The sequence below is a fragment of the Hydra viridissima genome, unplaced genomic scaffold (assembly GCF_058129835.1).
Source record: "Hydra viridissima isolate aposymbiotic clone 2 unplaced genomic scaffold, HvirCarnegie_v1 scaffold_3, whole genome shotgun sequence".
Classification (NCBI taxonomy): Eukaryota; Metazoa; Cnidaria; class Hydrozoa; order Anthoathecata; family Hydridae; genus Hydra; species Hydra viridissima.
In genome coordinates, this window is record NW_028324302.1 from 19,987,501 (window position 1) to 20,005,856 (window position 18,356).

Consider the following 18,356-nt stretch of genomic DNA (forward strand, 5'->3'; position numbering starts at 1 on the left):
TTTAATCTAGATTCCAGAAGCTTCTTTTTAATAGTTTTTATTACATGTCGCTAGTGCATTTAAAGTAACATATGCTAAGTGAAATCTGTAAATCATGGGTCAAATTTGGTTTTAAGTAATTCTTCTAACAGGACTTTTTTCTGCAGTTGCATTATTCGTCAAAAAACATTTCAAAAGTAATTTAAATTATCTCGAGTAAGTAATTTTTGTGAAACTAAGAGTTCATTAAGGTTTGAACCACTTTACTTACTTCTTTTAGAAGTTTTAAAAATAATAACCTGATCTTAAAGAAAAAATTTAACTTTAGCTCTCAGATTTACTAGAACTAAGTTTTCTGAATTTCTTGTTATCGGTATTGAACTTTTGAAATTATCATGTACAATATTTAAAGCGATGGGTTTGTTTTTACTATCTTCACTTTATAATCTCAATTAGTAATTTTAAAATATTTTTCCATTTTTCGGAAACAAAGTTGCAAAAGCAAAAAGTCATGAATTAATTTACATAACCATTTTAACTAACAGACATTTCTAAAACATTATATTCTGAATGTTTAATTATAAAATTGAAAATTTTTAATCCACCAGCTAAGCCAATTGATTTCCGAATTTCTATGTTTATTTGTATACCAGAATTTGTGTCTATTGTTTTTCAACAAATGTTTCTAAACCAAGGTTAATTGAAAAACACTTTTGTAAGGACGGAATGTTAGATAATGTGATATTTCATAAAATTTATGCACTTTTTTAAAAAATTGTTTATATAGTATAACATAAACAATGATTATTCATATGTTATTTGATGGTTTTGCCTTTTTTCTGTTAAGCTCCCTGTTATTATGAAAATTGTTCTGATTTGTGTATTGAAGTATCAGGCAGTGCACAATGCATATGTTCTTTTGGACGTTTATTGAAGGGTGATGGTAAACAGTGTGTTGATGTTACCAAAGGTTTCTATTTTATATCTAAAATGATTTTTTTAAAATTATTTTTGCATATATAATGTTTAATAAATACTCATTATATCAATAAACTGTCATTATATAGCTTTTATTATCAGTACTGAGAAATTATTTTATTAATCTAGCATAATTGTATTATTATTTAAAATAAACTCATTCCGTAAAGCCTTATCTTTTAATTCAAGTATGTTTAAGAATGATTCATTTTCATACATCTGTTGAATATGCTTATGTACTTCTATCACAGTTTGCTTCTTTTTCAACAACCTCTTTAGCTCACTTTAATATGTATTACTTTCCATTAACGCTATAAAAAAAAAAACCTCCTTCTTTCTCTTCCTGATAGCATTGTTGCATCGTAATATTTCCAAATATTGTAAAAATAATTTTCCTCTAAGACTTAGAGGCTCAAATCAAACTCTTTTTTCCTATCGTTTTTGAGTTACGTCAGCACCCCAAGTTTCTTCTTAGATCAAGATTCAAAGAAGAGCTTTTTAGTTTTTTCGCAAGAATTGTATTGATCTAATAATTCTTATCTCCAAACATAATTCTTTTTAAAAATTTTATTGTTCTTTTACCGGATAGTTTTTTATAAATATGCCTAAAAATCCGTCAAAAGAAACCGTTTACACTTATTTACAATTTTTTTTGGTTTTCACTTATAAAAAGTATTAAAGTTATTAGCTCTGTAACTTCATTAAACGTTCTAGCACATTCCACAACGGATTTACAATCTTTGTTGATCTTCACGGATTATACAATTAGGATTCAAAGTATTTTGAAGACTTGCGATTTTACTGAGCACTCTGTCGCAAAGGTAAATTGATTTCTTGGGGTCTACTTTTAACTTCGATAATTTTATCGATTGTTTTTAACACATTTTTATTTTGCTCACCAAAGTTTTCCGCATTATTTTGACGAGTGTCAGTTCTCATTTCTAATTAAACGTCAGGAGTCATGCAGAAAGAACACCATTTTGAGGTCTAATATGTTGCTTATGAGGCGAAATGCTTTTCACTTCTACAGTTTGGTTCGATACATGCCAGTTATTTTAATCTGCTGCCACTTGGTATGGTTTTCGCGTTTGGTGGTTTACGCCAGGGGTGGCCATAACTTTTTTGATAAGGGCCAAAGTTAGCTTTTCAACTGTTAAATGGGGCCGGAGATTTTTGATAATATAGTTTTTTTTAAATATTTTACTTAAAAATATTGATTTGCAAAGGAATAACACTTAAACACACATATTTACTAGCTAACAACATATGCTGGTCGCAAGGCTGTTAGGTATAACACAAATTATAGTTTATTGGTAATCACGAACCTGCCTTTTTATTCACAATATTTTTAATGTCAATAGGCAACTGACTGGTTGCGGTTCTTAACGTATTCTGCAAGTTGGTATCTGTCAGTACAGATCTTGTTTTGGATTTTGCAAATTTCATACGAGAAAAAACACTTTCACACAAATAAGTGCTACCAAACAAGACACCCATCATTTTTGCATAGTTGACTCAGTTGGTGTACTTATTCTGGTCAAAATGTTTGTAAAATAACAATAAATTTTGTTTATTTTATGCTTCTCTCAAAGCATCGCTGCAGTGAAGATCAATTAACTCCATTTGGAATTTATCTGGTACAGTTTCAATATCAGCAGAGAATGGCTCTGTGAACAATTGGATTTTGTCTGCATGATTCTTAACATCTGCAAACATTTTTGAAAATCTCGTTTTCAATTCAGCAATACAGATAACATATATTGCTGTGTTTCTAGGATTCAGCTCACCCAAAGTTGGAAAATGACTGAAATTTCCAGTTCTTAACTGCTGCTCCCACAAAGTTAATTTCAACTGAAAAGCTAGAATAAGGTTGAACATTTTTCCAATTAATTGATCTTTTCCTTGGAGTTCTTTGTTAAGTATATTGTAATGTTAGGTCAAGTCTACTAGAAATGCAAATTTTTCAATAAACTCTATTTCTTCTAGCTCTGGTGGATAATCTTTGTTGATAATTTTGAAAAAATCCAACATATTTTGTCTCAAATCATAAGTTCTTTTCAGCATATTACCTCTAGAAAGCCATCTCACCTCAGTATAATAAAGCAGAACACCATATTCAGAGTCATTTTCAGTAAGAAAAGCCTCAAATTGCCTACTTTGTAATGCACCGGACTTAATGCTGTTTATTGCTTTAACTACTACAGACATTACATTTTCCACATCCATAGTCTTTGCTGTTAAACTTTGCTGATGAATAATACAATGCAGCTTAATTAATGACACGTTGTTTTCTGCCATTTCATTTTCCAGCCTGGAAACAAACCCATTATTTTTCCAATCATTGAGCTGTTACCATCTGATGTAATTGAAATTAATCTGTTGTAATTCAAGTTGAACTTTTTAAAAACTTTCTTCATGGCAGGAAAAATGTCTTCTCCTGCTGTTTTGCCTTGCATAGGACAGATGTCAAGTAGCTCTTCAGTAATAAGAAAATCATTATCAATACCACGAATAAAAATAGCTAATTGAGCAGTTAGTGATATATCAGTTGATTCATCTATAGCTATTCAATAATACTGAAATGCTTTTGTTTTTTCAGCCAATGACACTCAAATCATCAGCAATATCACATGTTCTTCTTGTAATTGTTTGTCTTGAGAGGGAGATATTATTTAAAATTTTCATTTTTTCTGGACAAATGTTTTTGAACACAATTTCAAGAGATTCCTTAATAATTTCCCCATCACTGAATGGTTTACAATTTTTAGCTAAAAGAAGACTCACTTCATAACTTGCAATAGCAGCATTTTCTGTTTCAGTGTTGCCCCTTTTTAACAAATCTTGTTGTTCAAATAACTTATTTTTCAATTTAATTGATTTTTCTTTCCGCACCTCGTTGAAAAACTGATTATAAGTTTTTGAATGTTTTGTATCATAGTGCCTCCTTAAATTATATTCTTTGCACACTGCAACCGATTCATTACATATTAAACATACTAGCACTGAATTACATTCAACAAAAAAGTATTTAGTTTGTCATTCATCATTAAATAAACGACATTCCTCGTCAATTTTTCGTTGTTTTGATTTTGAAGATGCCATTTACAATTAAAAAACCCAAATGGTAATTGCCGGCAGTGCCGGAAAATAATCCTGCGATTAATTGCAGGCAGGATTTTTTTAATATATTTTTAATTATTTAAAGCGATTGTTTTTTTTACAAATTTATTAATTTATAAATTTAAATGTTATATAATTTATTAATATTATATAAATGTTTATAGTTTTTTTTATTATCTTTACAATTAACTGACGGGCCGGATAAAAGGTTGCTGAGGGCCGGAGTTGGCCCGCGGGCCTTATTGTGGCCACCCCTGGTTTATGCGGAACTTTATCGCCAATTTGAAATTTTTATTCCATGTCTTTTTTTGTTGGAAGATTCTCTTTTCGTTCTGCTATCATCTAAATTGTAGGGTGGTTTCTTTCTAAAACTGCATTTCTTTATGGCTTACAACTTCTTATCTCCACTGTTCCATTCATCTCCACTGTTTATACTAAGCTTGAAGTCATCATCTTGATTAACACTTCCTCTTCCAACATCACGTTCTCCTTTGCCTCTACTTCTACCACGTGTAACTCCTTCTTTTTTATCTATAGGATGTGAAATATTAACCGAAAGTTTTTATTAATAAACTCTGCACCTCTACCCCTTTTCTTAATGCACCAATATCGAGTTCCTCGTCGAACTTAGCCTCCGTAATGCCTTATTCACGATTTGAGTCCGGCATTCGAGGATTTTGGTCTTTTGTTCACCAAGGAAGTAAAATCAGAATCGATTAACATGAATGTTCCTTCTTCTTTGGTTCTCTGAACTCTTTCTGGTGGGGCGGCCTTCGAAATCTTGATGATAAAACTTGCACAAACCTTTGGCAAAAATGCATAGATTCTTCATACAATTAAGCAAGACAGGCCAATTGTTTAAAGTCAGCCAAAAGCATATCAGCTTTCTCTCCATCACTTAATTTTCGTTTTTTAAATAGTTTGTATGCAGAGTAGGATCTATAGAAAAACACTGTTGATAATGCACGCTTGACTTCTATTGCATATTTTTCATCTTTCGCGGAAAAGGCATCGTATACTCAATGACAGCTTTTCTGAGGAAAGTCCGAAAAAACAGCTTAAGCTTTAGATTCTTAATTTCAGTAACTATTTTCGTCAATTTTAACCAAAGAGCAGCATCCTAAGTGCAATCATACGTTTAAAATCTATCAAACAATTTCATACTTGGTTCCATGGTCCAGCTAGCTTGTAGTTTTTTCGCAACAGATCAAATAACAACAATCTTTTCTCCAATCAAATCCCGTCTTTACAAATTTTCCCAGTATTTTTTACTAAGGATTCTACAATCAAACACATTCGAATCGGAATTCTCAACAATTTCAGCTGAAGCCCGCTGAAAAGTGCGTATTGCTACAACAAACATATTATATTGTAGTTTTCGCCGATATAAGCGTGAAAACCCGATAAAAATTTACGCGATCTTTGTGTAACGGAAATCGTATATCCGAAAATTTGAGCTATCTTATCCTAACTAATAGTTTATTGTTTTGAATTTAAAATCGGAAATCAAACCAATCTCTAGTGTTTGTCATTGAAATAGGTAGAGTATTAAGTTGTACATTTCTTCATTTTTCACTGTCTACCTTGACGGCAGATAGTTAACAGTTGGTAAGAAATTTAAAATATGAATTTGTCACGAATAAGTTTTAGAGCTAGGTTTTAAACTTCTTTCAGACATAACTATATTTTCACGAGAGATTCTCCACAAATATCAAACACCAAATAAATCATTAAATGTTATTTGCAAAAAAAGAGACTATTAAGGTTAGTGTCACTTATAATAAAAGAAACTGCTTTTCCAATTACAAATAGTTTAACACAGATTTCCTTATATTGCAGTAGAACACACTGAATTTGATTATAAAAAGACAGAATTTGATTCTAGTATAGTTGTACTAAATTCTATTGACCTATTTGAGTCTAATGTCAAAAATAATCTAATCCAGTGGCGTTAAATTTTGACTCCTCAATACCACTTTTTTTAGAATCTGTAACCTTCTTTGTAATCGCTTGTTTAATGTTGTCCCAAAAGTCCTACATTATTAAATTATACATTTTAAGTTTGTAACATTTTACAAAACTGATTACATACTATAATATTATTCAAGTATTTTGCGCCATTTACAGTACTGTGAATAAGTTTTAGCCCACCATAAGTTTATAATTATCTTTGATTTTATCGTAAAAATATAAAGGACTTATGAAGTGAAAAAAAAATCAGGTTTGTAGACACATATTATAAGCAAAAATATCTAGAAATAGTTTGATAAAACATTATAAAAAAAGAAAGAACAATTAATACTTCGTATGTCCGCCTTTTGCATTGATCACAGAAGCGAATCTCCTGGGAATTAATTCATATAAATTTGTAATGAAATTTTGTTGAATATTGTCCCACTCTCTTTTTAATATTCGAAAATATTCTTCGACATTTTTGGAGTTACATTCAGCCTTTTTTTTATCCAAATAATCCCAAACATAATCAATTATGTTCAAATCTGGACTTTGAGGAGGCCAGTTCATTACTTCGAGAACTCCCTCCTCACACATCAGCTGTACAACGTCAAAACACAGTATCTGCATTTTTCATAACTTTTTAAGTTGAGCCGCCAACTTAACTTCATACTTATAACTTGAAACTTCATAATATGAAGTTAAGTTGGCGGCCCAACTTAAAAAATTATGAAAAATACAGATACTGTGTTTTGACGTTGTACAGCTGACATATCCTGTAAATATTTTTTGGCCACTCCGGAACAATATTTGGGATTATTGTCTTGCTGTAGAATGAAATTATTACCAATTAGTCTTATTCCAGATGGTATTGCATGATGTCTTAAAATTTCTTTATACTGTTCTCCTGTCAGTTTGCCATCAATTCTGATTAAATCACCTACTCACGGTGACGAAATACAATCCCAAACTAAAACAAAACCTACCCCATGCCTGATTATTGGATGTAGACAATCAGGGCGATAAGCCTCTCCTACCCTTCTTCTTACATACTTTCGTCTTCTGCTACCGAACAGTTCAAATTTAGATTCATCTCTGTATAGTACACGGTTTAACATTCCTTTCGTCCAATTATTATGCTGTTTTAATTCCATTTTCTTTATTGCCACGACGTAGTAAAGGCTTTCGAACTGCAACACACCCTCTTAACCCAGCTTTTAACAAATGTCGTCGACTGCTAGATGAGGAAACATTTGTCCTAGTCGCAGCCTAAATGTCTTGGGCTAGTTCACTGGAGGTTTTTTTCCGATTTCGCAGAGACACATATTTTAAATACTTTATGTCATGTTTTGTAAGCTTTGGAGGTCTTCCACTTCGACTTTTATCCTCAAGAGATCTCGTGTTTTTAAATTTTTTTATAATTTCTTTAATGGCTGTCCTTGACTATTTGGTTTTTGGAAAATTTGTCGTTGAGAATATTCTTCTTCACGAAACACAATAATTTTTTTACGTTCCAGAAGTGGAATTTTACCCATTTTATTACATAAATAACAATAAAAATAATAATACAAAAAAAAAGCAAAAAAAAAAAAAAAAACAACCTAAATTAGAATAAGTTTCGCTCTTAAAAAAACAAAAAATAATATTAAACACACAATATCTATGAAATATCTTTCTAAACTGTACTATCATCTAATATGAAGCCTTCACAGCAATAAATAAACAAAAATGCAAGAGCAAACTAAAAACAAACCAGCTGATACGAATTGGGTTAAGATCAGCGCCCAGCAAACATGTCAGCGTTGAATCAACGTTGAAAAGCGGTTGCAAAAGATGTTGCGGAAACGTTGACAAAGTAACCGATTTTGCAAAGATATGTAACGTTGTTAAAGACACGTTGATTAAACGTTGTTGCGTAACGTTGAAAAAATGTTACTAAAAGACGTTACAAAAATGTCGCAACTAAACGTTAAAAAAATGTTACTAAAAAAGCGTTGCATAAACGTCGCAACATAACGTTGAAAAAACGTTACTAAAAAAGCTTTGCTTAAACGTTGTTAAAGCAGTCGATTTTGCAAGGATTTGTAACGTTGATCGTAAAACGTCGATTTAACGTTATTCAAAGACGTCGAATTGGCAAATAAAACAAAATTGTTTGTTGAACTCTACACTTGCAATATTTCCAAAATCGATTTTTAATACAACAGTAATATAGAATGATAAATATAAAAAGAGCCTAAAATATACTATTCATAGATATATGTAAAAATATAAATATATTTTTTTAAAGATTTATGTGTGTGAGTGTCTGTATATATTTATACAATATATAAAAATACATTTTACAGAACATCGTATCGATAAGCCAGGATATCATTGAGATACAGAATCTAAACCAAAAAATAAAACTTTTATTATAAGTGGTCTGAGAGCAAATGTAAAAAAAAAATGTTAATGAATTAGTATGATTATTAATAAACTTATAAAGTAAAAATAAATATAAAAATACAAATATATATATATATATATATATATATATATATATATATATATATATATATATATATATATATATATATATATATATATATATATTTATATATAACAAACTTTTACTATCATCAGTTTCTCTGAAGCAATCAAATTAGCCAACTGTAGTTGCTTAAATTTGAAAAGCTTGAATAAAACAATTTATAATACAATGAAAGATTAAATAAATAAATGTATATTTTAGAAAAAGCGCTTTACACAAGACACCAACAAAATCATATCACATATCCTAAAATGTCATTAAAAACTCTAAACTTTCCAATTTCTGCTTTCTGCAAAAATTTATTGGTGAATATTTCAGAATTGATTTTACAGCTTCATAAATCCCTGCTTCAGCTGGGTATCTTTTTGAGACACTCTTTAAAATATAAAATTCAAACTTCTTGCTTAAATGCTATTAGTAAAAATCTGCATACTTAAAAAGTTTAAACAAAACATATTACCAACTCAAACACGATACAATTTTGTCTTTGAAAAAGCAAACTATTGTTTGGTTTTGTTCATGGAATTGATTTGTCCCTTCATGTTTAACAAACAGCGCAACTCAATCGTTAACAGTCTAAAAAGTTAGTAATTATTTGAATCAATATTTACAATATTGTACAATGCAATGTTCATGCTACAGGAAAGAAAGCATGTAATGATATGCTTAAAAAAGTGTATAATTATATTTAATATAGTAAATATATTTCACAAACACTTTTTAAATAATCCATTAAAAACCATTGCCATTTCGGCTTGGAAAGGAGTAGAAAATTAACCTACCGCTCAATAATACATTTTACATTATCTTTTAAGTTAACTCCACCAATTTTCGCTATTTGTGATACCTCCTTTCAAAAAAATCATTAATCAATGCTTAAATAATTATATAAAATAAGGCAATCTTTTATAAAATCCCTTACATTTTTAAGTAAATTAAAAAACATTGAAACTTGAAAAAACAAAAAGTAATTATGCATAGAATGACAAATTATAATAAATAAAATTAAACTATATTCTTTAATCAACTTTTCAGTTAATAATATAAATGAATTTACCATGACAATATAAAGAAAAAATTCAAACTAGCAATAGCAACAGGGCAACTTACCCATTTAGAAAAAATGACACTGTCATTTAACGTAGTATCTAGCTCAATAAGTTGTTCTATTGAACTCAATGCATTTATTTGCAGATCTTTGCATACAACTGAAGAAACATTTTGAAGATCCTTTACCATATTTTCAATTTCTAAAAGTTGTTTAAAAACCTTTTTCTGAAATTCTAAAAAAAGAAATGCAATTTATTAAGCATGTATATATATATATATATATATATATATTTTTAATACATACAATTCTTTTTTTTTTATTCTTTACCATATAAAAAACAAAGAAAAGACAAATCCAAAAAGAAACACAATTATTCACAAACATAATTACTCACATTCTTCTTCAGACTCCTCATTCCAGAGTCGTGAAGTTAAATCCTGCACATACTTCTTTATCTATTAGTAATTATTTAGTAAAATAAATATAAACAATAAATGTAAAAAGTAAAATGTAGAATAAGTGTAAACAGATTACAATAAATATCTAGGCAATAATAAAATAAACAGATTCAAAATATTACTTATCCCGAATAAGAAAGAAAAAAGTTTATTTCATATTGCACTTTACTATTAATATAAAACATTATTAATAGTTTTTTTTATTCATATTTAACAATTAAAATAGCAATGAATACAGTAAAAATAACCAAACATCCTTTACCCAACAAGATGGAACAACTGCCTCTGTTTCAATCTTATTTTCAAAATAAACAACTTAAGCCCAAGATTGTGAAACCATTATAATAGATTATCTAAATGGATATCTTTATATATATATATATATATATATATATATATATATATATATATATATATATATATATATATATATATATATATATATATATATATATATATATATATATATATATATACTTATATTTATATGTGTATATATACAAATAGCTGTCATGTTTTGAAAATGTTTGAGGCAGAATTTGAAAAACTTTTCTACCACAGGATGTTTGCCACTAAAATACCTCCTCCAACCAAAAGTCTTTTAACGGTTTACTACTTCAACAACTAATTTTAAAATGTCCAAAGTTTGCTACTGACTGAGCTGAAATTCATTTTGTATAGATATTTATATACATTTATGTGAAATTTTAAAAAAAGCATGAATATATAATACAGACATACAAACACACAATGTGTCTTTAAAGTTAAGTCTGTTAACAGACTAAATTTAGTCTGACTTATTATATTTTATAAGCTTTGATATTACTTTGTACATCTGAACATTACTAAAATAAAGTACTATTTATAACTAAGAAATAACTTTTTTTAAAAAGTTGAGCATTTTATTAAAATGGTCAACTTAAAATAAAATAAAAATATAGACAAAAATAACCTGAATAAATAGAATTTACCCTGAGATTTATGTATATTATATACACTTTGATATAAAATCTAAAAGTTTTAAATTAGTCGCATTAAAAATAGGTTATAAAATATAACTTTAAAATATTTTTTATACCATCTGCATGCATTCTATTAAGTTTTCCTTGCCTTTCCACTACGGCAAATTATTTTAGTAATGGCTACATCAATGAGACAAAAATTGTCAATGTGCTACTTCCTCAACGTTGCGAAAGCAACGTTTTATTAACGTTGGCAAAAAAACACTTTTTCAACGTTTTTTAATAACCACATTTTCAACGTTGGTATATGTAACGTTGAATAAACGTTGTTTTATAGATAGCTTAAATACGTTGAAAAAGCAGCTAATGTGTAACGTTGATAAACCTTAAACTTTGGGACGTTTTTACTGTGATTATTTGCGTACTTTTATTCAACGTTGAATAAACGCGATTTTTTGAGAAGATAATATACGTTGAAATTTAAACGCTTTTTCAACGTTGAAAATGTAACGTTTAAAAAGCGGTTTATTTTTAACATTGATAAAGCATAAATTTTGAAACGTTTTTAAAGTGGCTAATTGCGTAAAGTGATTCCACGTTGAATAAACGTTTTATTTTGAGAAGCTAAATTACGTTACAATTTCAACGCTTATTCAACGTTTCAATTTACCGCGATTTAGTATACAAAAACGGACATTGATTCAACGTTGAAAAGACGTTGTTTTTGTCACTGTAACGCTTTTTCTACGCTGCGACCGGTTTTCAACGTTGATTCAACGCTGACATGTTTGCTGGGATGGCTTTGTAGATTGATAAAAAAAAGTCTTAAAACTCCTAAAACACATTTTTTGAACATAAACAATGGTGGCTAGTTTCACAAAAATATTTATTTCCTTTATGAACTTGTAGGGTATATTTAAGATAAGATTATTGGGTTTAACTTCTTTTTTTTTTTTTTCAAGGTTTGTTCTTCTCGCGATATTAAGTTAAAAGTTTACACAACTGTCTTTAATGTAAACAAAATAAACTGCGATCTATTAAACTTCGTAAAACGTGTATGGTATTTATAAATAATTATTATCAAAAAATTTTTTAAGGAAGTAATTTAGCCCTATTAAGTTAAAATGCTATTCTCTACTATCCGGGTTTAATCTACCAATATAATAAAGTTAATCATGATATTACAAACAGAGTTTTTACTATGATAGAGTCATTATTATCATGAAGAAATATATTCATTTCTCTTTTAGATGATTATTGTTCTCTAAGTAGAGTATGTTCTCGTTCATGTCCTGTTTTGCCTAGTGGATGTTTGTGCACTGCTATTATGGATCACCAGCCTGATTTCTTGAATTGTTTATATAGTAAGAAGATATATTTATCTAAGTTTGTCTGTTCTCACTACAGACACTCTCCATATAATTTAATTCAAATGTTTTATATACGGTTCTTTATAGCTGTTTTTTCTCTTTTTTTTTATATTTTATATAATAGTAAAGGTTTAATTATTTAATATTTTGTGAGACTTACAGTAGCCTCAGAAATTATGCGTTTAAAAAATGTCTAAATGTCTAAAAGCTTCAGGGATTTCCTCTTGCCGAAGTTCTTTAAAAACTTTTAGCTGCAAACCAAAGTGCTGATAAGTTTTTTAAGTATAAACTGAAATGTTTGATTATCAATTAATTTATAAGTTACTTAAAGCATGCGTTAACATATGTTCCTTTTTCTTTTAAATTGAGAAGAGTTGTTAAAAAAAAGTAATCGAGAATAAAAAAGCAGCGAAGCTATAACATAATGTTTGGAAATTGCTACTTTTAATAAGGTGTCAAGCTTATTAACAATCAAATTTCGGTTACCAAATCATTACTAAAAAAATTATTATTACCACATCATTACCCAAAAATTTAACAATTTGATTTTTCGAAAGTAGCATTACGGTTAGTTATTTTAATGATTTGACAGCAATCAAGGAAAGATATTGCAAACTGTGTTCCATGTGTAAACATAAGATTAAACTATAAATTGCTGTAAAGTGAATGACATAACAATCATGCTCAATTTGTTTTTCAATCTCTATTAATATAGTGAATATGGTTTGCTTTCCTATTCAATTAAAAATAGCTGAAGTTAATTTGCTGATAACTCCCATAACTTTATCTCAGTTTTTATATTAGTCAGATTTCTTTATAGATTTAGAAGAGTGATTTTAAAAATTTCCTTTCCATAAATTATAAAATATTTAAGTGTTGCGTAAATACATAATCTTCTCTTTTAAATCTAACTTTTATTGAAAATTTATAAATTACTATCTTTCATTATTAGCATTAGAGCAAAAAAAGGGTAATTTTACGCTATACTTTTTTTTTGTTACTAAAACTTAGGTATTTAATTTCAGGTTCGCATGAGGTTAGAGCAAATTTTAAGGTTTCAAGTCCTCAGGTGGGGTTTTAAAAAATATTCTTTGAAGATTTATTTATGTAATATCAAAACTTTTCTTCATTAAGCCCATGACTTATTTTAAAGTTGTTTTAATCACTAATAAATATTCGTATATCTACAACTTTTTCGTATATCTGTAAACTATTAATAATATGTTCAGATTTGATTAATAAGAAGTAAATGAAATTAAAAGTATGTTTATAGTGTGGTTTATTATTTATCCATATTACAGATCTTTGAACGACACCAGATTGACTTTAACTTGATGAAAAATTTTACAAAGATGGTGATATTTGTCTCTTTTTTATGTTAAAGATTACCACTACTTTCATTCATTCAGATATCCAAAGATGTTGTAAAGATAATGTTGACATCGTATTTTAAAGACTACTGTTCATTTTACTCTTGTTGTTATATTGACTGGAATGAACGGTAAGTTTGAACCTCGGTATATATATGTTATCTTTATTTTTTTATAACTTAGTATTCTCGTTTTTCAAATTAATGGAACTAAGTTCTGAAAGAAGAGTGCAGAAAATTGTGGTCAGAGTATTCAAATTCAAATCAAATCTTCTAAAAATCAAATATAACCAGCAGTTAAAATTTAACTCTTTCCGTCTCTAAATGCATGGATTACACATTTATAATTTAAAAATATAAATATAACTTATATTCTGCAAAGCAAAAAAGTTTGTGAGTGCTTTTCTCATCGACATTATCAGAAGTTAGAAGAAATAAATATCGTAACGTATTTTGCGAAAGAATTATTGATTACTTTAAGGAAAAAAGCTCTAAATTTTGAAAAGAGTATATTTTAATAACGTAAATTACCAGATTTTTCTAAAATTAAAATCATATGGGTTCATAAATGTTAAACATAACGGCGGAACAATATGATAAACTATCCGCTACGTAGATGGTTACGTGCATGGCGAAGACAAGCGGGGGCTTGGGGGGGGGCACAGCCCTCCGCTTTTCGATTTCTTGCGCCTCCGATAAAATTTTATAAGCAATTTAAAAACATTTATATAACCTTCGTTATTTAAATAAATATAACTAATTTCTTAAATTGCGAAACAACTATAAAAAATATTTCGCAACTAAATGAAAAATAAAAATAAAAATACCGTAAATATGGAAACTTTAGTAAATAACCGTAAGTTTTACATTTCGAATAAAAAAAAAGAACTCGTTGTATAGAACTTGTTACAACGTGGTATTAAACTTGCTACAACTAATAAAAAGTTGTTTTGTTCATGTGAGGCGTTTTTTTTTAAATAAATTTGCATTTTCCTTTTTTTATTTAGAGTTTTAAGTTTCATGAATTTAATAATTAAATTTAAATATTATTAGATGATATTTATTATCTAACAACTACAGTTTGCCAATTAGATTTAAATAAGTTTGTGATAACTATAGTAACATTATTTAACAATCCATGGTATGATTTACTTAAGTGGTATGTTTTTAAAACAAAAATTGTCTGTTGCATTTGGGAAGCGTCGTAAACGAGTAAGGGAAATGTTGGAAGGGGCAGATACCAACCGCACTATTACTTCTTTCTATACAAGAACTGTCATCTCATCAATTTCTCCTAACTTTCCCTCAACATCAAGCCCTAAAACTACAGCTACTACAACAATTCTTTTAGATAATACTTCGATTTCTAATGGTTTTTTACAGTACTTTTACTACTGCATCTCTTGCTAACCCTGAGACCGCTGTTAATACTTCTTTTTATGCTGGAGCTGTATCCACTGTTACTTCGGCATCATCTTCTAGCTCGGTCTTTGAATTTTATTCTTCGATTACTAACTCAGCCAACAATGATGTTAACTCTGCCTCCAATGTTACAGTATACCAAAAAAAGCATCTAAGTAATAGTTTTATAAAATTCTTATACTATATAAAACTTGAAGTTTGCAAAAGTTACCGAAATTTGGTCTCTATTTCTGATCTATATTTTAATTTCCGAATCACGTACGCATTAGTAAATTCTTGAATTTTTTAGGCCGAACTTTAATTAATATTATCAAAAATATTTTTAGGTAATAGGTTATTTCAAAGATCTTTAAGATATCACATTTAAAAAAGTTAGTGTAATACATACAGTATAGGCATTACTACAGAGTTCCGAGGAGTTTTATTGTTAAGAGACATGTTATTTGCGCCCCTTCTCTTTCTAGCCCCCCAGATTAAATAAGTTGTTTACGGCCATGACGTGGATAGCATAACTGTTTCGCACCAGGAAAAGGAATTATTTCTTGTGCCAATAAAACTATTTGTGGTTAGAAGCTTGATGCATCCTGTATGAATACGGACTAAATGGTCTGGAATTTTCGAGTTTAGAACTGAAAAGCAGTCATTTTTATTCTGAAAAGAACAGTTAAAGCCGCATGAAGAACAAAAGTCCAAAAATATAACAATTTATTAGTTACGTTGTATATTATGTTCTGATGCATAAAAAGTCAATCTCAATTGCTCAGATGGCCAAAAAATCTCAATCTTGATTGCACAGATGTTAAAACAACTTCAAAAAGTCATTCTAGCGTGGATTTTACACAGGGTGCAATTAGGCATAGAAGTTGAATAAGAGTCAGTTGTTTTACTAGTTCGGAAAAACTTCATTTTCATTTGGATATTAGAAACCGTTATAGGCATAGTTTTTCTTGTCTAGCTGAAAAGTGTTGAAAAACATTTGTCCGGGATTAATCTTCCTTAATAGTTCAATAGTTGTGGGATGCAAAGCAGCTGCTGCATAAGTGTAACATCAATCTGTCCTTGCTTAGCTGATAAAACATTTTCCTTTATATTGCTCTGCACAAAACTTATATTGCGTTTTTAAACATACAAGTTTGGTTTTTACGAGATTGATTTTTTTACTTTTACTTTTTAGTTTAAATTGCGCAATCAAACAGCTAAACATAAGTACAAGCATTACGGCATTCTGGATTCAGGAAACACGGTTAACTTTGCGTTTCTACCTTAAAAACTTTATTGTTGCAGAGGAAATTGTGACTAAAGAGACACTATTGGCTGCTTTACACAGTGGTATAACATTCAGCTATAAAAATGACTGGATGACAATTGCATCAGACGATGTGCCGACTAATAGGTTGAGTAATGCAACTGTCAAAAGTACAAACGCTTCTCTAAAACTAATTCTTGCTTGCTCTTTTTCTGGACTTCTAATATTTCTAGTAGCCATTATTTCTTTTGTGCGTCAAAAAATGCGGTAAGAAAAGATAGTCACTTACTTTTTGTTTTGTACTTAGCTTGTTTTGTTTAATTTTACATTAAGATTATATTAAAAGTTAGTATTATAGTAATATTTAGATTATACCATATTAGTATTAAATTATACTTATTTTTGATGAAAAGCTGTGTGATACTTTTTTATCAGCTAAATTAAAGAATACTGAACAACTTTGCGATACAATTTAGAGCAGAAGCTCAGAGTTCGTTTGAGAGAGAGTTAAATCTAGTTAATGAAATCGATTTCGACTCTCAGATTGGCGTGAACGACTTTAGTTGCTTTAATGAACCTCCTCCGCCTTATGATCCAACACCCATACCCGCTTCGTTTGAGGTTCTCAGGAGTGAACCGCCTCCTGATTATTCCATCTAAAGGATTAACTTCTCTTTTTTTTTCAAATTATGAAATTAAAGTAATCCTTAAAAGACATATATAGATAGAAAGATAAATTTCGTCATATTGAAATATAACTTGTTTTGGTAATGTATACTTTATAATTCTGCAGTTTCTGTATGTGTTTGTAGTTGCTAGAAATTTTTTTAAGGAGCTTTGAAATTCTCTTTACAGATCAACTGAACTTGAAAAATTTATTTTCGAGTTAATAACACTGTTTGATTAGCATCTAATCTACTTTGGTTTTTAATCAAATTTGGTTTGAACTTTTTTCCCAATGATTAGCGCTCACATGTTCCTTAAATCTAGCTTTATTAGAGAGAATTACTATTATTGAAGTTTTTATATGAATTTTCTTAAATTTACTGAAATTAACGAATTTACTGAAAGTAACGAATTTACTGAAATAAACGAATTTACTGAAATTAATGAATTTACTGAAATTTTATTGAGTTAACTAAAATGATCTGAAGTTATTACTAGACTGCTTGTTTACAAAATGCTATCGATCTAATATCTCTTCTCAGTAAGTTTATAAACTTTAATGCCAATTTTATCTTCTTTAGTTAATTGTTTAAGTTTAAAAACCTTTAAATCAATTATGTTTAAATATTATGTTTATATGTTTAATTATTATGTTTCAAATGTTTAAAAACCTTTAAAATCAATTAGTACTTCTGAATATTGACACACTCATTAGTAAGTCATCGGGAGATTTTAAACTTTTTTTGAATTTTCATCATCAATGTTTTTAGGCCCTGTAATTAGTTACCTAAAAAGTGGAATTTAGTTACCTTTTTTTTGCTCCGAACGTTTTCAAATTAACTTAATTAAATAAGTAATAAGATATAATCTCTTATTATGGAGGAGACAACTTTTTCGGAACATTTCATTTATTTATTGAAGTTGAGATCCGAAGATAATTATTTTAAAACAATTAGTATTGCCCAAACGCTTCGAAAAGTTGAAATAGCCGCTGATGGTTATTACGTACTAAATAACAGCTCACCGATTAAAGCAGTTTGTTTACTCTGTCTCTATTAACTTTCTCATTCCTTATAAAGTAGGGTCCGCTCAAGTTGTTTCTCTTAAAATTCCTTGATATTTTACATAAAGGAAAAGCTTTATTACCCCCTGTCATGTACTTTTTTAAACTATAAGTTAAAGAAAACCTTTCCTTAACTAATTACAGTTACCATAACGAGGGAAAAATTTATAAATAAGAAACGACTTC

At 28.8% G+C, this 18,356-nt stretch overlaps 1 protein-coding gene and 1 long non-coding RNA gene across 13 annotated transcripts in view; one reads left to right on the forward strand and one right to left on the reverse strand.

The window, feature by feature from the left end:
• The window catches only part of LOC149891351 (uncharacterized), a 42,203-nt gene extending 24,607 nt beyond the window's left edge, over positions 1–17,596 (forward strand). For 6 of the 10 annotated variants that reach the window (XM_090082452.1, XM_090082445.1, XM_090082453.1 and 3 more), the window contains 6 exons: positions 827–949; positions 12,285–12,398; positions 13,430–13,473; positions 13,814–13,905; positions 16,370–16,708; positions 16,918–17,596. In XM_090082452.1, coding sequence (XP_089938578.1) covers positions 827–949; positions 12,285–12,398; positions 13,430–13,473; positions 13,814–13,905; positions 16,370–16,708; positions 16,918–17,101 — 896 coding nt within the window. In that variant the 3' untranslated portion in view covers positions 17,102–17,596. Of the gene's footprint in view, positions 1–826; positions 950–12,284; positions 12,399–13,429; positions 13,474–13,788; positions 13,906–16,369; positions 16,709–16,917 lie in introns of those variants that run through there. The other 4 variants (XM_090082447.1, XM_090082449.1, XM_090082450.1 and 1 more) reach the window with 3 other exon arrangements.
• LOC149891352 (uncharacterized) lies at positions 8,171–10,448 on the reverse strand. 3 transcript variants are annotated; one of them, XR_016450905.1, is made up of 6 exons: positions 10,335–10,448; positions 10,009–10,069; positions 9,674–9,846; positions 9,346–9,410; positions 8,641–9,139; positions 8,171–8,420 (listed from the first exon to the last, which is right to left on the reverse strand). It is a non-coding gene; the product is annotated as an uncharacterized LOC149891352 (long non-coding RNA). The 3 variants fall into 3 exon arrangements; XR_016450904.1 differs by having other exon boundaries at positions 8,188–8,420; positions 9,024–9,139; positions 9,346–9,413; XR_016450903.1 differs by lacking the exon at positions 8,171–8,420 and having other exon boundaries at positions 9,346–9,413.
• Positions 17,597–18,356: the final 760 nt, after the last annotated feature.